General features: G+C 38.4%; 1 protein-coding gene across 1 annotated transcript in view; it reads left to right on the top strand.

The window, feature by feature from the left end:
* Positions 1 to 16893: 16893 nt before the first annotated feature.
* The window catches only part of CNTN3 (contactin 3), a 286007-nt gene continuing 276747 nt past the window's right edge, over positions 16894 to 26153 (top strand). The window contains exon 1 of the mRNA XM_052638038.1: positions 16894 to 16948. Coding sequence (XP_052493998.1) covers positions 16894 to 16948 — 55 coding nt within the window. The remainder of the gene's footprint in view (positions 16949 to 26153) is intronic.

Here is a 26153-nt window from a genome sequence, read left to right as displayed (position 1 = left end):
GACACCCCCACCCCCGACCCTTGCACCCAAGTTCATATGCTACAAAGAATTCTGCTTCCTATACTTTTGTAAGTCAACTTCACTGTTTGCTTTTTTTTTTTTTTTAATGGCATACTCCATTCTGCCTCTCCAGATATCGTCTTATATTTGCCAGAGTCATCACAGAGCCCGTAACTTGTGAACTGGGTGAGAATGAGCAAGGCTTGGAAGGATGGATCGTGGGTCATTTATCCATTGTGGCTGTCTCTCTCCACTGTCAGTTCTGGTCAGGCTGCCTGTCCCAGCTCCCGTTTCTTAGAATCTTTTCCAAGTTCATCTCCCTGAGAGCTCTAGGTAACTGTTCCTCTCTTGAGTCCAGTCACCCTCCTGTGGACTTCCAGACCTCTATAGCTGGAAGGTATTCATGTATTTCTATCCTTTTGTTGAATCTTCTCAATATTTTCTTGGGAACAGCTTGTGCTTTTGGAAACAGTTTGTTGGGAGGACAACTTTAACTTTCCCTCCTGCCTCCTCCTTCCTTTTGATAAAGAATCACAGAGCTAGCAAAAGGGGGAGATTCAGGGGAAGCAAAGCAAGTTAAAAATATTAATAACAGCCCCAGAACTGAAGATACCTTTCAGTCTTGTCTCTGACACTAGGGCTAGAATGTGGAGGCTCTCTGAGTCCTAGGCGGCGGTTCCTGTATGCATGGATGACCCTGAAGCAGAATTACTTTGTGAATTTAAAAAGAAACAAACAAACAAACAAGCAGTTCTGGGCCTGGTGCCTGGAAGTTCTGGAGCAGTGGGACCAGGGGAATCAGCATTTCTACACAGCTCCCCCAGATGGTCAGATATGTAGCCAAGTGTGGCAGCTACTGCCCTAAATCTGACGTTCATTAATTCCACACTTATTGTTTTGAGTGTCTTCTGTGAACCAAGCACTGCGGTAGGCTTTTGGGCATGCAGCGGGGCTGTGCACAGAAACAGCTAGGCAGACAGTATGCACAACAGAGCTCATCTCTATGTGAAGAAGAATGTCTCTCTTAAGAGGATTTTTGTTATTTTTCTCCTCCCCCCCCCTGCCCTGCCCCTCCCTGCCCCCCACCCCGGAACTGTATCCAGAGGACTCATGTTCCTGGCCTAGAGGCTACATCACATATACAGTTTTCTTAGGACAGTCCCATGTTAAAAAAAAAAAAATCACCAACATGAAAAAACAAAAAGATTAGCAACTATTTTCTAAAACTGGGAAGCAGCTGTCCCTTTTATTGGGTAGCCTTTCAGCAGCTCCATGCCAACCCCACCTGGCGTTTTCACTAACTTATAATGTCTGCCTGTTCTTTAATATCCTGACATTATGAGGATATTAAGAAAATAGTATATGTGTTCATGAAAACTATCACTTGTTATTTTGAAATGTGAGGATTCAGTGAACAGAATTTGTTCAGGATCTACAAAATGAAATGTGTCCTCAAATGTCCACATAATGTGACTTTATATGGAGGATCTAGAGAACCAGTCAATCCTAAAGGAAATTGTTGCCGAATACTCATTGGAAGGACTAATGTTGAAGTTGAAGCTCCAATACTTTGGCCACCTGATGTGAAGAGCCTACTCATTGGAAAAGACCTTGATGCTGGGTGGATGGAGGGCAGAAGAAGTGGGCAACAGAGATGGTTGAATGAGATGAGGTGGATTGTTGTATGGCATCATCGACTCAATGGACATGAGCTTGAGCAAACTCTGGGAGATAGTGAAGGACAGGAAAACCTGGTGTGTTGCAATCCATGGGGTCACAAAGAGTCAGATAGAGAGATTGAACAACTAGAGAACCAGGAAGTAAGCATCTGTGCTCTGAACAAACCAGAAATCTCAGAAGTCCATTCCTAGAAGCATATGTATTATAAATGTATTCCTCCAGGCAGAATTCTCGGTGCTGAAGACAAGCAGGATCGGTATTCAGAATTGTACCTTTACCTACAGATCTGCATGTAGCCTTTTGGTAAATTCACTTCCATCTCCTAAATCAAACCGTGTGGGGAAATGAAACCACAGTGATGACTGTTGCGTGAACTTTTCCTGCCAGTGGTTACAAATGCTTTCCTAAGATCTCCTGTGTGGCATGCATAGAAATGTTAGTATCTATGTGGAGCATCTGGGTAGAAAAAGGAGTCTCCTTGTGACAGAGGTAGCCTAGGTTCACAGAGCTGAGGAAATCTCCATTGAGGGCACAGTCTTTGGGACACTTTGAACTTTTCTTGCAAAGTTTTGGTTCTTAGGCTTGAGGTCATTAGTAGGTGAATGAGAACCATCTCAGTGAAGAAAACAGGAGAGTTTCTACATAACAGAGATCTCCTGCTCTGGAAAGTTGGGGAGATGTAACCTCTTCATTGTCATACTTTCCCCAGTGGGAATAGAAGACAAAATTTTTTGAAAATGTGTTCCTCATTAGAAAAAAAACATTAAAGTGTTTTTGGTATGCAGTGTTGTATATTTCTCTGGGAGCAATAGAGTGATCAATTATGCTTTTCAGAATTTTAATCAGGAGCATGCAGTTTGGTTGGAGGTTTCAAGATGGATTGTATCTAAATTGCAGATATATTTTGTTTGGTCAACACAAATGTTTTGACATGATGGTTTTAAATAGTTGCTTGCTAATATTTGAAAACTAGGAGATTTTATCGAAAGCTCTGTCTGTACAGGGTTTTCTTTGCACCAGTAGGCAGCCCCTGAGGCTGAGTTAGATGAGCACATGCACTCCTGTTCTCCGGCTCCACCCCTCCTTATGACTTTATGTGTGTACGTTCCAGATTATTCCATACAGGCAGTCAGTTTGTGGTTTATGGGCTTCATGTGAACCATTGTTTATTTGTTTGATAACAAATAGAGGTTTGTTGCAGTGGAGGAGGGGGTCCAGGATGCTTTTCCCTTGTCTCCTCAGCTGAAAATGATACTATGGATGTAAATTCAAGCTTCTATCACAGTTTGCTTCAGTTTAGATTTACACTTCTGTGTTGATAGAGTGGATGTTTTACACACCTAAATACAGCCCCTCATAGGTGTGAATGCTAAGCAGATAACTATTCATAGCCATGATTAGCATTTCCAAAAGGTGTCAAAATCACTCCTTTCCTTGGTTGTGATCAAGCAATTTTAAAAAACACAGTTAAGCAAAACAAGTGTTTAAAAAAAAGATGTAAGCAGTCCATGAGGTGTTAATGTCTCTTTAAAATGATTTAGAGACCTATGTTTGAGTTAGTACTTTATTTAAGTCTTTGATTTCAGTGAAGGTGTTAATTATATTTAATATCTTTGAAATAATAGCAGTAACTATCATGTCTTGCATACCAAAAGTTGGTTCATCATATAATCACAATCATATTTAATTCTTACAGTAAACCAATTATGTGAATATTTGCCGCTACCATTTTACAGCTACAAAATTCAAAAGCAAAAGAGGTTTAAGTAACAAGCAACTTGCCTGAGGTTATACAGCAGTGTGTATATACAGATATATTTATGTCACATATATATACACACACAAATACACATATACTGTGTTTAACCACAGTTAATTCTGCCTGTCATGTTTTTAAACTTGTTTTGACCGCCATTCATAGTAAGAAATACTAGTTGTTTCAGAGTTTAATGCTTAATATGTCATCCTTCCATAGTGTCCTTATACAAACCAGTTCTAGTCCTTTTTTAAATTTAGTGCGTTTTGATCATTTCTATTTTATTCGGTTCTCTCATTTGCCCCTATAGCAAACACACGGATGTTTTAAAAGCCCTGTGTCTAGTCCTCCAAATGGGATGCAACCTGAAGTTTATAAAACACTGGCTTAGAAGGTACATGTCGTGGAATCAATTCCTGATGACGAGAACGAGGAGGGCAGGTGCTTTTAAACTGAGGGCAAATACAAGAGGTTTTGCGGTTCAGTAATTTATCAAGACATACATTTTCCTCTGTATATGTGTTTCATTTACATTAGAAAGGTCTTTGTTTTATTTTACAATCGAGTAATTCTATATTAAAATATTACACAGTGGTTTTAATGTATACAAATTATACCTTAAATAAATAAAAAGTAATAATCAGGTGGGGGTAGGGTGAGTGGAGCTATAGAAGAAACAAGAATGGCAGGTTATTGATATTTGTTTGAAATTGAATTGTTATATGGGAGTTTATTATCCTATTCGCCTTACTTTGTGTGTGATTGAGATTTTTTCACAACAGAAGGATCTTTTGACAAAGTAGGAGGGCCTCCAAGACCTTTTATTCTGTTTTCCCACAGGCTCATGGTTGTATGAGAGCAGGACTGTGTTGGTTGAAGTGTGACCTTTATTCTGTAAAGTTTTGTGAACTTTGTGTAGCCAGGCTGGACAGATCCTGGTTTTAAACTCTTCTGCTGCCAGATTGCTGTGAAGTTAGGTTTCTAATTTTGAGACGATTGACATTCCAAGTTGGATAATTCTTTGTTGTGAGGGACTTTGCTGTGCACCTTAGAATTGTAGTGCACCCTTCCCCCACCCCCCACACAGGCAGGTGGTACATGCACGCCCCTCCCCTTCCCAGCAGTGACAACTGAAAACCTCCTCACACAGGGGCCAGATATGTCCCCTGCAGGGGGCATAGTCACTCCTGGTTGAGAAGCACTGCCCTAGAGCCTGTGCCCACCTTGTATATATGTCTAGCTGAGCTTTGAGCAGAGGAACAAAACTTCAGAGAATTACATTCTGCCTGTGTCTTAGGTAAATGAGGAATCCATCAGGCAGAATCATCACTACTAGGGATTGACTTAAGAGATACCAGATTCAGGAAGGATCACAAGTGTGAACGGACACTTTGCTTAACTCTTCTCTACCTTAGTTCCCTCATCTGTAAAATGGGGATGGGTGACAGCTCCTTTGTGATATTACATGAGTCTTGCCTGGAATACATTAAGGGTTTGCTGTTATCACCTACCTAGAACTTGTGCTGGAATTGTGGTTTGGGTAGTTGAGGAATGAAGGGATTCTCTGGAAAGTGAAGGGGCTTCCCTGGTGGCTGAGACTGTCAAGAATCTCCTGCAATGCAGGAGACCCGAGTTGGATCCCTGGGTCAGAATCTGTATTAATATCATATTTAGGTACTAGTGTTGCTCTGTGTATCTCAGTGCTTTGAGACTGTTTACTTAGAGTGTTTAGTCTGAGTCATGCTCTGCACCCTCTGGAGACACTGATAAAAAACTCACAGTGATGAGCCTGAAATGCTCCAGAAAGTGTCTCCACTCCAGAAGTTCACCTTTTGGTCACTGAATAGTGGTGAATCATTGCTGTTTCCTTTTCAGCATCTATTTTGAATCTTGCTCATGTGATTTTGGCTGAGGCAGAGTCATTACCAGGCACGTTCACTTCAGAAGAGTCTCTCCTCTAGTAAAATGTACCTGTCATTTTCTGTAGTTTAAATTCTTCCCCTCAGTCTATAAATATGCTCAAGAATTTTTCAACTTAAAAATATCCTTCATTGACTCTGTATCGATCGACCCTCCAGCCATCTCCAACCACAGTCCCATCTCTCTCATTCTAAATTATTGAAAGAGTAGCTGATTCTAGCTATTTCCGCTTCCTCACCCTCTATTCACACTTCTGCCACCACAGTGAGGCTGACGCTCCCCCAGGACTCTGCTGAAACTGGGCACGATGACATCACCAGAGGCATTAGGAGTCCTTAATTTATAGCCTCTCTTTCTCTTTCCCTCTCTGTCTCTCCTTCTAGTTTTTTCTTGCTCTCATTCTCTTTTTATTTCTGCCTTTTTTTAAATAGCTTTATTGAGGTGAAATTCACATACTATAAATTGTACTCATATTATTGTGCAACTCAGTGATTTTAGTAAATGTACAGAGTTGTACAGTCATTTTTACAAACCAATTTTAAAATACTTTCATCATCCTAGAAAGAACCTCCCTGCCTATTGTCAGTCATGTCTGTTCTATTTCCAGGCCCGAGCAACCTATTTCTTTCTGTGATGTCCATCAGCCCCTTGGAAAACAAAACGCTCTGCGTGCACCCTTGGCTTTCCTAACCCAGACACGCAGGAGTTGCATTGGACCTCTAGGCATGTTCCTTTTCTGTCATCCTCAAGAATTTGAACTTCTGCCCACGTCCTAAACACTGGACTTCTTCATCCTGCTGTTTCAGCCCACTGCTCTCTGGATTTTCCGTGAGCCATTTCTTTCACTCCCGTGAAACTAATCCATGGTGTTAGATTTTGCCAGTGCTGTTCACTTCCTCGTACTCATCTCCTTCCTTTCCGCCCAGATAAGCCCTCACTTTTCTTTTAAGAATTACCTCAGGTGCCACCAATACTGTGAAGTCTTCCCATTTTCTAGCCACCATTCCTACTTCTTATCTACAGCTGTACCTAAAGAAATAGAGCTCATGAGCTGTGACCCTCAGACAAATGTGTTGTCTCTCTCGGTGCTCTTAGAGTCACTCTTTGGATTTCTTTCCTTAGTTCCCGGCTTGCCCCTGAAATAAAACCCAAGCAGCCCTGTCCATTCCACTTTTGATGATGCTTTAGGTATCTGACATCATTTCAATCAAAAAACTGTAATGTTCTTGTCCTGTATAATCATTACAACTTAGAACTTCCCTGAAAGATAAGCCAAATCTCCCTCCACAGTGCCTCACTGCTGGAGAAGGGAAGTCTGCAATCAGAGAAAGAATGTTTGGGCCTCTTTTCTCACCTAATATGTCTACACCTCCTCCTCCTAACTTGTTTCCAGTTGTGCTTACTGAGTTGCAGAAGAAGAAAAAGGGAACTGCACCTTTAACCTGACTGATTCCATTGTTGCGAGTTAGGATCATGATCAAGGGCTGACCAGGAATGTAGAACTGGTGTTTTCTTTTAGTGGTTCTTTCCCTAGATGCCCTAGCTTCCCTCTGGAAGGTTTTCCCGTACCCCTCCCCGCCAGCACACAGTGGTTCTCTTGCCTGGATGATTGACAGCTGTGTCCCCCCTGGGCACTCCCAGGTGTGTGTGGGGGGTGTCTGGCTCACAGAACACACCCTGCGTTCTGTGCCCTTACTGTCTCTGAGGACCCCTCTCTTCATAATTGCGATCTTCCCTTAGCCTAGTCTTTTCCCTTAGTGTGGTGCTATAGCCCTGCATCCCTCAGAATGCAGCTCGCTGTGGTCTCCATAGAGCATGTCCCCCCTCAGCAGGTTTAGAGGAATACCCTCCTTTTCCCCCTGAATCAGTGGAACTCACAGGATTTCTCTCCAAAGGAGCTTTTTTTCGAATCCTACTCAGTCTCCAGGCACCTCTGATGTGAGCGAGGGTCTCCAAGGCAGACAAATGGTTTTGCTGTATTTCCTTTGAAAATGTGTTCCTCCTTGTGTTCTGGCACCTCTCTTACCTTTAGGGTATAACACCTGCTGTGTCTTGGCGGCTGGAGAAGAAACTTTGCATTAACATCCTGCTACAGGCCTCTCTCCTCTGGTCTAGAAGTTTGTGTTAAAATATTTCTGGGTCAGTTTGCTTCTTGAGACTGTAAGTACCTGGAGGTCAAAGATGATGATTTATTTTAAAATATTCTGTCTGTGCCTGTAACTGACATGCTTGCTGTAAGCATTCAGTGAATGTGAGGTTTTTCACCAAGATTATTCTCCATTCAAAATTACAAGATAAAAAAAATAGAATGGCCTTGCCAGAATTAGACTGCCCCCTGAGTACTGCTTCATCTGGGCCAGAAAGTACTTTTTAAGCCCTTCGCAACCTCTTGACCCCTTTCTCCTCAGTCCCCACAGAAGAATTATTTACATGTTTTGGAACCTATCGTGATGTTAAAGGATGATTTTTTTTCCCTGTTCAAAATGTTTAGTAGTGTTTTGAGAAATCAATATGTGGACATTGTATAAAATTTAAAATGTATGTAGAATGTAGAGAGAAAAGGATTTTGTCTGTTTTCTGTTCTGAAGTGCACAGTTCTCCTCCCCAGTGACAACTGTTTCCTCCAGTCCTCAAATATTCTTTCGAACTGTTCATTGTGCTTGTAAATGTATATAGGTATATATATTTGTCTCCATAAAAAAGGCATGGTACTTATCACACTTTGTGTTGAATCTTTTGTTTGTGACTTCGTGTGTCTTTGAGCTTTCTTGGTTTAATCCCAAATAGAGTTGCTGCATTCTTTTTGATTCTTTGCTACAACAGGAATGATATGTGATTGCAGTGTATATGCTTGAAATCAAGCGGAAGGATTATTCATTTAAATTGTCCAGTACTTTCCCTTTATTAAATTGTCCAGTACTTTCTGGAGGAAATGGCAACCCACTCCAGTATTTTTGCCTAGAGAATCCCATGGACAGAGGAGCCTGGCGGGCTACAGTCCATGGGGTCGCAAAAAGTCGGACACGACTGAGTACTAACATTTCCCTTTATAAAAGAAATTTAATTTGTTAAAATGTAATGAAATTAACAGTCTTGGGTGTTCATTGGTAGGACTGATGTTGAAGCTGAAACTCCAGTACTTTGGCCACCTGCTGCGAAGAGCTGACTTATTGGAAAAGACCCTGATGCTGGGCAAGATTGAGGGCAGGAGGAGAAGGGGACGACAGAGGATTAGATGGTTGGATGGCATCACTGACTCAATGGACATGGGTTTGGGTGGACTCCGGGAGTTGGTGATGGACAGGGAGGCCTGGCATGCTGCGGTTCATAGGGTCACAAAGAGTTGGATGTGACTGAGCAACTGAACTGAACTGAATGAAATTAAATGAAATTTGATGTATTATCAGTTATCACACTAGTTTCAACTTCCAACCATATTAATAGAAACTTTTAAAGGTATATAAAAGATTAGGTTATACCTTATGTTTCCCTATCAAACTGATTGCTTAAATATTCCATTTGCTACATACTCAGTGAAAAAATTGAACATATAAAGGGTCTGTTTTCATTTATCTTGGATAAATGTCTTAACCCATGTTTGTCTTTATTTCTTTACCTGAAAAATGGGGGTAGTAATAGAATGAGCCTCATGGATTGTTGTGAGGATGAAGTGAGTTAACGTATGAAACAATATCTGGCAAGTTACAAACAATAAAACACAGTGATTATTCTATCAGAAGTCATTTTCCTTCCTGATATTTGGAAAAGCATTTGTATCATGTAATTATTGAACGATTTTAAAATTCTAAGTAAATATATGGTGGCAATGAACGTTGTGGTATAGACTTAAGAAAAATCCGTTGTTCCTCATCACCATGTCATGAGGTCTGCAGTAATTTCCCATCCAGTAAGAAGTGAAGAAAACTCATGCAGCATTTATAGTTACAGAAATTTGTCTTTCTTCATTTTGTTTCTTGTTTAATTTGGATAATGTCAAGGATAAGTATATGCCACAGAATTTGCTTGTTATTTAGTTTTCCTGTTACCATTAAATGGGGTAGGACCCAGAAGTCTAAGGCCCTTTCTTGGGACAAGGTTCTTTTCACTGGAAGAATTAAATTAAAAAAAAAAAATCGCCACAAGAGCACATTCACTCTGATTACCTTGGAAGAATATGAGTGTGCCAGTCTTTTTCAGGGATGAAGATTCCATTAGAAGATGCTGTAACTTTACTGAAACTTGGACTTGCTCCATAACACAATAGTCTTCAAGGGTCATTGTTGCAGGCCAGCCCTGATTGGAGAGATGTTTGTAAAACATTGTGCCTTGGAAATGGCCACATTATTTTGAGACTTACAGTAAAGCCAAAAATTGAACTAAACCCTCTGTCAGGTATACAGAGGAGTATCAACATTGTGTCTAATATTTTGACGCAGAAAATAGCTTGGCATGATTTGGTAGCTGTGTCCTCTTTAGCTTGCACTTGGATGAAATTAGTGTAACCAACAGAAAAATGGAATTGTAATTTTTTTTCCTGTGGTGGTGTCAATGAGACTGTCTTTGAGTTAAGGACAGAGAGATCTCTTCAGTTGCCAGAGAACTCTCTTGAGGTGCCAGAGAAGACCTCTTTGAGGACAAAGTAAAAAGAGGCTCTGAAATCAACATAAGGTGTCTCAGAGTGTTCCGGTAGTATTTTTATATAGCTGATTAATCTACTGCAGTGTGCACAAAAAGAGCTCTGATGCGCTACTGCCTGTGTACACTGATTGCTAAAAGATCAAACAAAAATAATTATCTGGATGTGAGAAATAAGATGCCTCTCTCCATCCCAAAGACTTTCCTGATCTCAGCTTGTCAAGCTTTTCAACAGTGGCCTTTTCAAGAGCATTTATTAACAATTTTTTTTCTTTCCAAAAGAAAAGAAATTCATGTTTTATATTAACCTCCATTTTGATTTATTTTTCATTGATTTCTCATGAAAAAAGAAAGAAGAAATAAATCTGCAAAAAACATACACACACGTACACAGGTACACACCCACACACACACATACATACCCCATCTCTATGTAATAAATATCAACATGTAAAGGTATACACAACACGCACAGACAGATAACATCAATGTAAAAGAAAAAAAATTCCAATGTAATAAAACAAAATGTATATGAAACAAAAGTTATCTTATGTCAGTTTATCTGTATTTGGAATAGAGAGGTAAGTGGGTCCATAGATTTGATTTATTTCTCAAAAGGTACCTTAACCTACAGAAGGTAATGAATCATTGGTTTTTGCAGATTGTAGTCTAGGTGGAGAGAAAAGCCATAGTCCCTCTAACTATGATGGAAGGTGTTGAAAGTGTTGAGGGTTGGGGAAGGATGATAAAGGTCTGTAAGTGTTCTTAAGAACAGGAGGGGGCTTGCAGCTGTCATTTGCCTTATTTGCTGATTTTGCTCCTGTAAGCACAGAACTGTTGGTGTGAAGATAACATCAAGCTGGGCTTATTATATTCCCCCCACTTCTTAGCTGCTGGACACTTAGAAATTGTAGGGAGAATATATGTGGAGTTGTCAAGAATCTTGGACTTGGAGCCCAATGTTCATGTAAATTTCATCCTCTGCTTGTTCATTTTCAGCAGGAAAGAGGTTGAGCATGCAGAGTGGATCAACTACATTTTTGGAAAATGTAGAGATCATGAATGAATGAATAATTATGAATGAAAACCAAGTGGTATATGAAGCCTGATTTCTGAACCGGCATGATATGCAATCTTATCAAGTAGTAAACTCATTTACTAGCTGACTACTGTGGTCGTACGTTGCACACCACAATGGTGAGGTAATTTCTCTATAAGACTCAAAATACAACACCATATTCATCAGACTTTTATGTATTAATGATTAAACATTTTGGTCTGCTAAACGTCTGTAATCTGCTCAAGGTTTTTTGTGGAGGCTTTTGATATGGGCTGGAAATAATGTATATTCATGAATAGATTTTGTTCCTCAAATATCAGAGTTGGAGGTAATTTTTTTTAGATGTGAGAAATGTGTTAAGCAATGTTTCTCAACAAAATTGCTATAGGGTTTGTCTCTTTGAAGAGGAGAATAATCGTTCGGTATCTATTACTCTGATAGAAATGGAGTCAAGTCATTCTCACACCAAAACTTTCTACTGCATGGAGAAACTTAACTGAGCATTTGTGACGACTGCATTCAAAGTTGTGTGTATGCATTTAATATTATCAAATATATATCAGTATTTCATATCCACAAGCCTAGTAGTAATTTTATAAAGTGTATGACAAAAGTCACAAATTGTCTCTTCCTTTAGAGCATTCAGGAACAACTATTTAGGGCATTTTTGGTTTTTAAGTGCAAGGTCTAGTATTTTTAACTCAGCTGACAATATGAATAGATAGTGCAGTTGTTAATATATATGAATTTGGGGGGCTTTTTAAAGACCACCATGAGAAACATGCTATGAATATATTAAACTTAAGCCGCCAGATGCAAATGTCTATTAACAGAGAAAATTCTAAAGGGTATCTATTTTTTTTTCCTTGATTTAAAACATTTCTGTGACTAGTAGAATGTTTTTATTATAGCAGATGACATTTTGACTTGTATTTGTCTTGCTTTATTAGCTTCCTTTGTGTTTATTTTGGCATGGTGATTTCAGAAGGGGAATGAGCTTTTGTATGACCCTCCTCTCTGTGACAATACTTGGCAGCACTGACAAGTCAGGTCATGATTGTATTAATTACCTTCATTATTTATAAAGTCAGTGCCCCACTTAGCAATGATTAAAAATGAGCAACACAATTTTTAAAAATAATATTCTTGAATGAGGTTTCTTTTTATCCTCAACTTTATACAGTATGTGCCTATGTATGTATGTGAGCATATATAAGAATAATGGAATATACTTATTTCTTCTCTTAAATCAGATAGTTTGGTTAGTGTGGTCTAGTTTCTGATTTCTATGAATCTGCAAGAATGAAATTGGTGTCTTGCAAAATGTATTGTCTTTTTACCCTTTTAAGCCTGATACAGATTATAATATGTCTGATTCAAATGTTCATTATAAATCTGATCATGTTAGCTCCTGGTTAAAATTGTGTCTTGTATTCTAAGAGCTTTATCTTGATACTAATATTCTTAGCCAGACACAGAAGCTTGACCCTTATTATATATCTGCTGTCTCATTTCACCCCACGGTGAACTTGGCCATCTGCATTCCATCTCATCAGTCTTCTTTCTGTTCTTACAACAAGTCATGAACGCTGAAGCCATGGGGCCTTTGCATATTCTATCCTTTACAGCGAGAGTTGATTGCCAGAGCATTTAACCAGCAATAGGGCATGGCCATTGACCAACTGAGAGAGAAACGGACTAAAGCAGGGTTCTGGAAGGCCCCTGCTGAGCCAGTCATTAGTCTTTTAGGTGATGCATCTCGGTTTGTGGGCTGGGGTCCTGGTCCAGCCTGGGAGGCAAGGTGATAGTTGATGGGAAAAGGTCCAGACAATGGCTCCTCACCAGCCTACTTACCAACTGAAGGCCATACTAAGTCTTTGTGTATACCTGGAAAATTTCTTTCTGTCTTCACCTTGCAACACATACACAATCTGATTATATCATATCATATTTTGTTTTCTTCCATTTCTGTTCACTTCTTCAGAGGAGCTTCCCCTGACTTTCCTGATGAAGGTTATTCTCACTGAGGTTTTCATTAGAAACTCTTGTCTCTTCACATTGTACTTTTCACAGTATCTTTCACAGTGGTCAGTTTACAAATAAACTTTGTAAGTAATTGAATCGTATGTCACTTCTGTTAGTTTGTATAATCCAGGAGGGCAGGGGTCATCCGTTAACTGACAGTCCCATCTCCTCCAGAGTTAAAATTTCAACACCTAATAGGAGGTAAATATTTATTGAATGAATCCTTAAAAAGACTTTAGAAATTCTTTGAGCATCTTTATATTTTACAGATGCAACTGATATGCATGTTACTTGTGGGATGCATTGTTGAGTAGATAACATTTTTTTTTAAGGGGCCATATTCTTAATGCCTTCTTGCACAATTTTCTGAAATAACTTTTTAAGTAGTGGTGGCTATATCCCATGCTGTTATTTATCTTTTCTTTCCAGTAGAAATGCTTCTCACTCACTTGATGTCCGGTGAAATGATTTAATCTTCAGAGCTGATTTATTCATTTTCCTTAAAGCTCAGCAAGAAAAATTACTTAAAAGCCTACAATAATGTACAGGGTGTTGGGAACATTGGAACAGCTAGTGGTGGATTAGCTGTGGTCCTACCTTCAGAGACACTTCAGTCTAGTAATTTTCTCTTTATCCCATTTATCAGCATTTATAATACTTTGTTTTCCTATTGCTGTATTAGCATGTAGACCATATATTTTGCTCTCTGTAGACCATAGAGCAAAGCTTCATGTTTATTTGGATGCATTTTAATGATTGTAGTAATGTTTCCAGAGGCTCTTCTGCTAAAATTTACCCTTGTTTTTTTCTTGAAAATTCCAATAGCCTGTTCTTTTTAAGTCTACTATTTTGTTATTAACAAATTCTTTGTAAGTACATTTAATGTATAAGCTGGATAGCTTAACTTCTCAAAGAAGGAAATATTATTTCAATCATTGTTACATTCCTCAAGGCTTTCCTGTGTTTGAGACTTAACCGTTGTCCCCAGACTTTAATATTCCTTGCAACTGTTCCCTAACTTTTTATGAAGATTTGACATTTCATGTATCATATTGTTGCATTTAATGTTTCCAGTGCCTTTTATGAATAACTGTCATTGTATTTATTTGAAATGTTATTTTTTTTCAATTTTCTACTGTGTATATATTTGTATAGCGCAGAAATTGTGAGAAGAGTGACATGCACACTGTACTATCCTCACCTGCATGATTGTTGTTGTTCAGTTATTCAGTTGTGTCCAACTCTTTGCAGCCCCATTGACTGCAGCACACCAGGCTTCCCTGTCTATCACCATCTCTTGGAGCTTGCCCAAACTTATGTCCATGGAAACAGTGAGGCCATCCAACCATCTCGTCCTCTGTCATCCGCTTCTCCTCCCTCCTTCAGTCTTTCCCAGCATCAGGGTCTTTTCTGGTGAGTCAGCTCTTCACATTAGGTGTGAAAAGTATTGAGCTTTAGTTTCAGCATTAGCCCTTCCAATGAATATTCAGCATTGATTTCCGTTAGGATTGACTGATGTCATCTCCTTGCAGTCCACAGGACTCATGCAAGGCTGTCATAAGTGTAATGTAGAATCATTAAAGTTATTATTCATGTTAATGGCTGAAAATAAACACAGGGACTTCCCTGGTGGTCCAGTGGCTAAGACTCTGTGCTCCCAATGCAGGAAGCCTGGGTTCAATCCCTGGTCAGGGAACTAGATCCCACATTTCAGAACTAAAGCTCTCACAAGCTGCAGCTAAGACCCAGAGCAGTCAAATAAGTAAATAAGATATTAAAAAAATTAAATATCTTACTGATTGAGCAGAAAAAATGAAGGCAGGCTAGGTAACTGAAACCCTTTGGTCCAGGTAGGGGAAATCAACCACTGGAAAGCTTTGAGAAGCAATGATTGAATGAGGTAGAATATGTGTCCTTCTTTCTATACTTAAATCATTTCATGATTTTGGGCATAAATCTCTTGGAGCTGAGTGCTATTGAAAATAGCTTCAAAACATCTCAGCTTCATATGCACAGTGTGACAGACACCACATGTGACTCATTCCTATTCTCTTTCCTTTTTTACTTCAGTACACACATCACTTCCAGTTGCCACCTAATGCCTTTTTTGATTGGACCTAATAGCCTTTTTTTTTGGAGGGGGGTGGTTCTAGGGCCATTTTGCTGCCCCTTTGAGAGGCTAGAAGTGCTGGGTCATTAATATTCCCTGAAAACAGCCTCCAAACAGTGACTCCTGGGAGCTGGTGTATAAATATCTCAACTCCCTTGCCCCTTGGCAAGAATAACTGGACAACTCAAGTGTACCTCTGTCATTTCTCTGAGGCATATATTCTACACAAGCTGGTCTTCAGAGTTTCCCCAGGAGTAACCTCTGCTTAGCTCTCACATCTTACCCTTTATTGGCTATCTTCCTTTCTCTTTCACTTCTCCATGTCCCGACTGATTTTATTGTTCACCTCTCATGTAAACTGCTTGCACTTGAATTCTTTTTTGCAGTGTCTGCATTAAGGGGAACCTTAATAGTGAAAAATGGTCACAGATCCCATGTTGGTGTAAGTTGTCAACCTGCAGTTCTTAGAGGAGCAGTTCTCCATTGTATTTCCATCTATCTCAGATTCCCATAGGCCAAGTCAAAGTTATGCCTAAATTCCAGAATTCTGCTGCAGTTCAACCTCTGCCTCCCCCAAGAATTGTATTGTAAGTGAATAAGAGCAACATCATATAGCAGTAACTGATTTAATAACTTGTTTCAAGTATGTAAGTTGCAAGATATCATGTTTTTACTCTTGAAATTATTATTTGGGACACACTTAATTCTAATTGAATACATCACATGTCATGGCAAGATCCTATAGTTAAGCACTGCTGAGATTGCTTTCCTTTCTTAGCAACAACTGAGATAGCCCAATCCATAGCAGCTGCTGACTGAAAGTTATACACATTCTCTGCTAAAATGGCTGACATTAGAGTCATTAATTCTCCTGTGTGGAACCAGTTTGAGTTTCGGCAGTTGAAAAGTGATTCTCTGATTTTATGCGTGTGTGCATCTAGCCTACTTGATCGTTAACCATGCAGTTGAGGTAGTTTCAGATGGCCACCAAAAATGACACAGGATATTCACTTAATTATCTACTCTTAGCCAGCACATGCAAATTTATGAAAATCCAAGAAAGCAAAAAATAAGGTAGTTCCATTTGCAAGATTATCTGACTGAACAATTTTCATTGTTAGACTTTTATCTCTTTTATGAAGCATATGTAATTGAGGGCTTTCTACAGTTGTTCCTGAAAAAAAAGGCTTAGGATGATCGTTGACAATGTTATTTATATGCCTTATGAAGGATTAAGAGACTATGAAAAGCAGTGCTTCAAGATATCTACTGATTTGACTCATTTAGTTTAACCAAAATTATTATCATGAAAGAAAATGAGAAAAGCTTTAATTTCAAGGCCATATTTTATTTGTTATGATTACTATCAAGCAAAGTTTTAATGTTTAATATTTTAGTTTTGTTGGACATTTCTAATTTTGTGAAGCTTCCTCCATATGCCTATCAGTTACATAAAGAGCTTTTTAAGTATCTACATACCATACATATTTATTTGCATCAAAAAGATTCATTTCATTTGGGGATTTTGGGTGTTGTGAATGCTACAGTTTTATGAGAAGAAGAAAATCTACATTTTAAAGCAATTCATTTTTTAAACGTCTGACTTCTTTGTATATATATTTTACAGATTAAAGGATTTACCTGAAGACTAAGCATTCTATTCATCGGAAACTGGACAAGAGTTACTCTTGCTTTTGGAAGTTAAAGATGTTGTTGTCATGGAAGCATTTGATCCTCCTCCCATTCATTGGCTGCCTAGGAGGTAATAATAAACTGTATTTTCTAAGCTGAAGTTAGAACTACGCTTGAGTCATATGTTAAATAATTTTTAAATGTTGAACAATATTCCACAAATCTTTTTTTTTTTCCCAGAAAGAAACTACTTTTCTGATAAATTGAATCTTGTTTTGCTTCCTAATTTTTGCAAGCTATTTTACTTTCATCACAAATATAGTGTCACTTACTAAAACAGATCTAGTTTAGTGTTATGAATATAACAATCAGAACTTGAGAATAGTAGTTTATGACATTTTTTCCAAAAAGTCTAAATCTTGTAAACTTTAGTATAAAGGAAGAATATAGATTTTTAGGAATTTCAGTATTTTCATGCCTAATCTTAAAAACAATACAGTTTGTCTTCTCCAAATAACTTATTTAAGGGAGTAAAAATAAAGATAGAATTTTAAATTTTCAAACTTTGAAAATTTGTAGCTTGGAACAAAACAAAAAAGGGAAAGATTCTCCTATATCCACCATACAAAAGCAACTCATAAAATGTGTTTCATTTTGTTCGTTTTGTTTCATTTTCTGAAACAGTAAAGGAGTAAAGACAAAGATTGCTTTAAATGAAGTAATATATGTACAATGATTAATTTTTTTTTTTGCTTTTTCATCTTATTGCTTTATTTCTTTTTATTATAAAATTTCTCTGGTACCTAAGCAGTTGAAAGAATGGTACGATGAATACCCACATACACACCATTTTATTGTATCTTTAATTATTCTATCTATATACATATGTGTATGCATTTTCCATTTATTGATAGATTGAGTACACCACTTGAAAGTAGGTTACAGAAGTTTTCACCTCTCACCCCGCACAATTTAAGCATCTGTCTCCTGAGAAGATGACCTATTTTCTAGACGAACAAGTTCTTTTTGATACTTAGGGAAAGTGGCCTGTCATTTTTCTTTTCTAAGAGGAGGAAATTGGTGTGGAATGAGGCCAAATGCAGTGTCAGGTAAAACATATGTTCCTTGAAGACATGTTTATATTGGAGTAGACTTCTGAGCCCTTAAGTCAAATTTTAAACATTCTTAAAGTATTTAAATGATACTTAAACCTCCAACTTTTAAAATAAGCATTTTTTTTTAAGCAGGTTTTTCCCTGATGCCTCAGTTTTGGTTTCTAAAAGATTTTCTTTGCCATTAACCTAGCACTGAGCAAAAAAGGAATAATTATTTTAAATTTTTACTGTTTTAAATAGTCTTTGGAGATGATCAACACAGATATGAAAGCAATTTTTTCTTGCACTATTTCCTTCATTTAAAAAAAAATTAAAATTTGATTTCTGTTGTCAAAGGAGAAAAATGAAAGGAAATATACTTAAGCAGTATTATTATTCACAATGTCAACTTTCATAGAAACAACATTGAAATTTTACAGTTACTTAGAAGCAGGTAGATATACTCAGAAAGTAGAAATATAGCTAAAGGGAGTGAGATTAGTGTGTCAAAGGTTTAAAATTTTAAATTGTAATTTGGCACTATGTACAAACTGTATTGCTTGCTTTCAGTAACTTAGAAATGTTTTACACTTATGATACTGCTTTCATAGAGAAAGCAGTAAAAGCAGTATTCATTTACAAAATATTAAGACATTATTTAAAAAGTTTTAAAGGAACACTTGATTTTCTAGGTATGTTAAAAAACTATAAAAGTTGGTAAAGGAGAATTGGATTAACATATGATAAGTTACATATAGAGTATTACTTACAGAATTGGTAATCTTTACAATTACAGTATGGAGAAGAATTTGTCTCTGACCAATTTTCTAAAGAGTATTGATTGCATTACAGTTCTTTATGTACTGAATATTGGTAGTCTTTTTGCATTTATATAAAATTTAGATTCAAAAGCTAGCTTGTGAGTATGATATTCTGTTAACCAATATTGGGCCACTTTTTAAATATTAAATTTAAAATCTGTTCATGATGTAGTAGGTATCTATAAATAAATACCAAGTAAAGACATATTATGTAGATTCACTACCTAGAGTTTATCCCAAGACATTAACTCAATAAATAGAGCAAATGCTTGATAATTTTGACTTTCTGTTTTCTCAGACCTAAGCTTTCTGTCATCCATTATTTTGTGCATTTTAAAAATGATTTCCTTCTATTGTTTTGTCTCTGCATGTTTCTCTCTGCAGCAAGGAGGCAAATTGCAATTTTGAGCTGGCAGTTTTTCCTAAGATGAACATGAGCATTTTTTCCTCAAAAAAACCAGGCTGCATTCATTCTTTAAAAAATATTTATTAAGCATGTATTGTATGTTGTACATTGTTTCCAGTGAAGGAAAGGGACAGAGATCTGTGTCATGTAGGTTGTGGTAAAGAATCACACTGAGTTAGTAGATGATGGCACTATGAAGACAAATAAGCAGCATAACATGAAAGTTTGGGGGCTGGGACGTGAGTTACCATTTTAAATGAGGTCTTCAGATTCATCCTCATAGAGAAGATGATGTTTGGCACAAAGACTTAGCAGTGAACGAGTTGACCTTGTGGGTATTTAGGGAAGAGAGCTTCAGGCCGAGTCAGCAATCCATGCAAGTGTTTAATATATGACATGCTGAGTATTTCTTGAAATAGCAGGAAAGTTAGCCTGGTTGGATATGGAAGAGTTATGGAAAAGAAGTAGTAGGTGAAAGTTAAGAAGTAATGTGGAGATGGATGCAGCAGAAAATGAAGGCCTTGTGTATCACTGAAAATATTTACTGCTCTTGCTTTGAATGCCCTCAGGAGCCATAATGTGATTTGATCAGAGCAGTGATGTAATTTGGCGTATTTTTTTTTTAAGGCCCTAGCTGGATATTGTGTTGCGGATTGATTGTAGAAATACAGGTGAGCAAGCAGAGGCTGCAGTAGGAAGTTAATGCCGTAATCAGGGACGGGATGTTGGTAGCTGACTTCAGGGTGGTAGCAGGGGTTGTTGATGTTCAGTTGCTAAGTTGTGTCTGACTCTGTGACCCCATGGACTGCAGCATGCCAGGCAGGCTTCCCTGTCCTTCACTGTCTGCTGGAGTTTGCTCAGACTCATGTCCATTGAATTGGTGATGCCATCCAACCATCTCATCCTCTGTCACCTCCTTCTCCTGCCCTCAATCTTTGCTGGCCATCAGGCCTCGGCTCTTCTCATCAGGTGGCTAAAGTATCAGGGTGGTAGTCAGATTTTGGATATATTTTGAATATATATTCATGAGGATTTGTGGATGGGATGTATGTGGGATATGAGAAAAAAGAAAGGCTTAAAGGTGACCTCAAGGCTCAAGTGTCACCTTGAGTCCACTTGAAGAGGTTTACTTTGTGAATGAAATGAAGAACCGGCAGAAGACAGGGATGAGTTTTCCAAACTGAAGGTCATTATGAAGTAAGGGATTAAAAGATCAATTCTTTGGATCATGTCAAGCATTTTTATTAGAATAAGTGAAATAAGCATAAACTATAATGTATCAGCATTCACTGTCATTTAGTAAATATAGTCTGCTGAGCACTTCTAGGCATTTGGGAGATGCCTGTGAACAAAACAGACAGCATCCCAGTCCTCCTAGAGCGTCCCTGTCCTCTTAATATATGTGAGTTGAGTCTTGTTCTTACATACGTCTCTTACTGAGTTGCTATGAAAAAAGTTGAGAACTATGTAGAAAACAGAGAGTTAGAGATAAGAACCCTCCAGAAGTCTAAGAAACCAGAAAAAGAAGCAACCCTCAGATGAGGAAAATAATAGTGAAGACTTCAAAATTAGTAATACTAACAGTACTCATTAATGGATGCTTAGGCACTGTGGAATATTCTTACTTAGGTCATCTAATGAACAAAAATACAGTGAGACATATTATTTCTATTTTGGAAGTGAGGAAATAGTCCCTATGAGTTTAAGTAACTTGCCCAGTGTGTGTGTGTGTGTATTTATACACACATACATAGGCTTTCCTGTGAGGAGACAGTCCCTATGAATATAAGTAACTTGCCCTGTGTGTGTGTGTGTGTGTGTGTGTGTGTGTGTGTACACACACATACATAGGCTTTCCTGTGAGGAAACAGTCCCTATGAGTATAAGTAACTTGCCCAGTGTGTGTGTGTGTGTTTATACACACATACATAGGCTTTCCTGTGAGGAAACAGTCCCTATGAGTATAAGTAACTTGCCCTGTGTGTGTTTGTGTGTGTGTGTGTTTGTGTGTGTGTGTGTGTATACACATATACATAGGCTTTCCTGGTGGCTCAAACAGTAAAGAATCCACTTGCAATGCAGGAGACCTGGGTTTGATCCCTGGGTCAGGCAGATCCCTTCGAGAAGGGCATGGCAACCCTTTCCAGTATTCTCACCTGGAGAATCCCATGGACAGAAGAGCCTGGTGGGCTACAGTCCCTGGGATCACAAAGAATCGGAAACAACTTAGTGACTTAACACACAAGTTCCAATCTTTACAGTTATCTCAAGATTTCTTTTTATCTTTCCAATCAGAATATAGCTCCCTAATCACTAGAATTTATCACTTCAGTAGTTGGTCTTCTGGAATGAAGTCAGAGGTATATGCCATGGGTTAAAAATTACCAGGACCCAAAGAAATCATTGTTTTCCTCCTTCATTACCTAGTAATTCATTGCTTAGCTGTTTTAGATACTTTTTATGTTCACTGTCTGCCAAGCCACTAGCCACATATGCTAGCTGAACACTTAAAATGTACCTAGCCCCAACTGAAATGTGCCCCAGTGGAGACTGTAAAATGCATCCAGAATATAAAAGACTTGTTACTCAAAATATTGAGTTAAAATAAATTATTTAAATATCTCAATAATTTATATTGGATTAAATGCTGCATTGATAATAATTTAGTTATATTTGGTCAAGTAAAAGCATTATTGAAATAAATTTAACTTGTCTCTTTTAACCTTTTTAATGTGATTACTAGAAATTATTATATTTATATGTATAACTTGTATTATATTTCTGATGGACAGCACTGCTCTCTATATTTTTAAAATAGAAACTTGACCATCTTGCAAAGGTCTTCCAATATCTAATATCTCAAAGTAGCTTACATCTAGGAAACTAATGAAAACTTTCTAATTTCCCATGAAAAGTTATAAATATTTCCTGAGTGTTAGCAGCAAATACTCAATCCTTTGTCAGATGAGTTCAGATTTCAGGTATCATTGCTTCGTGAGAGTATATAAGATAAATCCTTCATCAGTGCATGTGAAAATTCTAAACTTTGCAGAAAATATTCTATTTTGTTTTTACTTAACCTTCCAATGGGTCTAGCAAGGTTTATAGGTGTTTTGAAAAGAGAAACATCCTTGGATAATGGAAATTATTGTTGATGCCTAGTTTAAAATACCACCCTGGAAAATATCATATTTCTGTAAAAGTTCTAGTGTTCTTATCTCATCAGATTATTCTCTTAGATTTGTAGTCAGCAGTCAACATATTGGAATCTATAATTATTTTGATAGTACCTAGAAATTACCTAAGTAGTAATTAGTGAATGAATGTAAGAAGCCATCAGTCCTAGAAGGGATTAGTCGTAGAAGGGAAGATGATATTTAGTTGTCCTTAACATTCTTGTAGTGGATATTCTGTTGGTGTCTCCAGTATCAACTGTTCACTGCTGTCATGAAACAGCTCTGAGGCCTGGAGACTAACCCATGCAGAGCTCTACAGATAGATCCCTCTGATTTGCCCCAGTGATTGGCCTAAGCCACTGAGCTTAAGGGTTTTTTGGTTTTGTTTTGTTCTGTTTTTTTGACATAAGATTTGATTAAATCAAGGACATTTTGTTCAAACTTTAGGAAAAGTGCCCTTTCTCCTAGTATATCTGAATGAGGAGTCCTGGCATCCTGGCTGCGTCAGGTGTCCAGCCTACAATCACCTGGGAAGCCAGCCTGAGGGCAAAGCTGACTGTGCATTCAGATCAGAGAAATCAGAAGACACCAGCCCCTCAATGAAATCATGTTGATATGCCCCCTCTGGCTTACACGTCATCCAAAGCAAAAAACACCCCTCCTCCAGCCCCTGTGACCTGGCATAACCCTTTTGCCACAGAGCTGCTTGACCTATGAAATGTATGTTTACCTCTTCAGGACCTACCAAGGCAGTGAAGGTTGTGTCCACTCACAGGTATCCCTGAATGCATTATAACTGAGAGAAGACTTCAGCTTTACGAGAAGATTTAGATCATCTAGATTAAATCATTTTTAAAAATTGTTGGTATTATAACCAAAAATTATAGGCTGAGGCTAAAATGTGTGATCGTTAGGCATGAGCCTTGGCCTCCTTTAACAGTATAGATTTAATAATGGACAGCATGTACAAAGAAAATTCACATGTTTGGGCTGCATTTGCACATCATAAACTCTGCCTGTTTTAAAGCCAATAGTTTGTGTGCAAATACAAACCAAATTGAGCTTCTTGGCACACATCTTAGAATGCCCTCAGTCATAGATTCCATCCTGTTCTTTGTCATCTTAACATGAAAACTTTCTGCACTAGTCTTTCATCCAAATAGTGATTAAGGAAAGTTTGGAAACAGAATACGCATTCCACGTTCTCTTTGAGATAATTGAGGAATATTGTTCAATTGGTTTAATAACTGCCACCCTTGAAATCATTGAGAAAATGAGTTTGTGGTATTGGATGTGGTACTTCTAGGAAACTGTTGCCATAAACTCAAATAGCTGTCGTTTTTCTGTGTGTGTAATATGATGTTATAGCATTGATACTGGTGAAACGGAGACGTCACTGATCTCTGCTTATAAATCTTGACGTCTGCCATGATTTCACTAGTAAACTTATTTCAAATCATTCCCTCGGTTGCACCACCCTAAATCTTGAATTGCTTTTCATTTGTACTATTTATATCTTGACAGTTTATCAGAGTATGCATGTGAAAATCAGGGAGAGGAAAGCAAGCATCACTGGTGTGTTTTGTTCCTGTAATCTTGATCTCCAAATAATGGATTTTTGTAAGCTTTGTGGTGACTGAGAGGGCTTTGGGAGGGGGGGACTTAAAAAATAACGTATGTTGGAAATGCTGTTAGAGTTCAACAAGCACATAAGGTTAAGTAAAACCCACAATTTTATTTAGCTGTTAAAATAGCTATTGTCTCAAAAGTTTCTGTTGATTAGTTCACTGACTCCTGCAAATAAAGTGCTCATTCAAACCAATTTAATTGACTATTGCCTAAGTGGTAAGCAGTCTTAAAGTACTCATCACATGAAAGTGTTTTTAAGTACCCCTGTGCTAATTATGTCTTCTATGAATTGTGTTAGCAGAGCTAAATGGTCTGGGGATGTGAGAGTGCATTCTTAAGTATTAGCTCATGAATAATGTTGAACTTTGAGTATAAGACAGTCACACATGTATGTATACATTTATACAAACCACAGCAAAAGGAATCTTGATTCTAGTCAATAACACATTTTTTTTTTCCTTTTGCAAATATGCCCGTAAGCAGAGAGAACGCAGGGTTTATGCTGTTATACTAAATTATACTTCCTCTTCATTGTCCCCTTTTCTCACCTTATCCCTACTCCCACTTTAGTATATCTTTCCATGGACAGCTCTTGTCTTTATTATCTCTCATCTCAACTATTGCCCTGGCCTTGCTCCTCCTCTCTGTGCCTGCTTTTCCTTCCTTTCTGCAGTGCGTCTCATACATTGCAACCAGAGTTCTCTTTATGTGCAGCCATCCTGCAGGCATTTACGGAGTGTCTGCTTTGTGTGAGGCATTGCGATAAGTGCTTTGGAGGAGTCCAAGATGAATCAGTCAGGTTGCGTTCTGTCTGAGAGTGAAAGAAGGCATATGCAGACAATGAGAGGAGAAAAAATGCCAAGCTTTTTGTTCTTCAGTCACTCAGTCATGCCCGACTCTTTGCGGCCCCGTGGACTGTGGCACGCCAGGCCTCCCTGTCCTTCACCATCTCCCAGAGCTTGATCAAATCCATGTCCATTGAGTCAGTGATGCCATCCAACCATCTTGTCCTCTGTTGTCCCCTTCTCCTCCTGCCTTCAGTCTTTCCCAGGACCAGGGTCTTTTCTAATGAGTCGTTGTCTTTTCGCATCAGGTGGCCAAAGTATTGGAGCTTTAGTTTCAGTATCTGTCCTTCTAGTGAATAGTCAGGATTGATTTCCTTTAGGATTGACTGGTTTGATCTTTCAGTCCAAGGGACTCTCAAGAGTCTTTTCCAACACCGCAGTTCAAAGCATCAATTCTTTGGCGTTCAGCCTTCTTTATGGTCCAACACTCACATTCATGAATGACTACTGGAAAAACCATAGTTTTGACTATATGGACCTTTGTCGGCAAAGTGACATCTCTGCTTTTTAATATGCTGTCTAGGTTTGACATAACTGTTCTTCCAAGAAGCAAGCATCATTTAATTTTGTGGCTGTAGGTTTAGGATCCTATTTAAGAAAAGTGGGCTTTCCTGGTGGCTCATACAGTAAAGAATCTGCCTGTACTTCAGGAGACCTGGGTTTGGTCTCTGGGTTGGGAAGACCTTCTGGAGAAGGGAATAGCTACCCACTCCAGTATTCTTGCCTGGAGAATTCCATGGACAGCAGAGCTTGGTAGGCTACGGTTCACTGGGTTGCAAAGAGTCAGACATGACTGTTGAAATGAATGGACAGAAAGTGTTGCGCTAGAGAGACTGGGCTGCTGAAAGGAAAATGATGCCTGTGACATAGAGCCACTTTGAATTCAAAAAGTGTGAGGCTTAATTGGTATTAGCTTGCTTAGAATTGCCTTGATGGGCCAGCTGGCTGAGGGATCACATTGCTGTTCCTCATAAAATTCTAGCCCTGGTCTCTGTGTTTATCTCCTTTGCTTTCCCTCTTGAGGACTGTCAAGTGCTTTCCTGGAATAGACTGTGGACACACACTAATGTGTATTGCTTCAAGTGACTGCTGATTCATCCCGCCCATCGCTGAGTGTTGGGAGCTGGGTTCTTGCGTGTGCTGTATATACCCTCTATACTGTGCCTGTGCCGTCTTGCTAATCCGTATATGAGCCTGACTGGAAATGCCCACCAGTGTGGAAGTCAGCCGTTTCCTCACAGATATCAGTTGTCAGTGCCTCTGAGCTTACCTAAAAATTATGGCCGTCATTGCTTGGCTGTCCTCAGTGCTAGGCACTGGGCAAGGTATTTTACTACGTGTTTCTGTAATTCTCACATCATTCT

This window comes from Budorcas taxicolor, chromosome 1, assembly GCF_023091745.1.
Source record: "Budorcas taxicolor isolate Tak-1 chromosome 1, Takin1.1, whole genome shotgun sequence".
In the NCBI taxonomy this organism is placed as follows: Eukaryota; Metazoa; Chordata; class Mammalia; order Artiodactyla; family Bovidae; genus Budorcas; species Budorcas taxicolor.
Note: the sequence above shows the minus strand (reverse complement) of the source record. Positions and strands in the feature narration are given on the sequence as shown.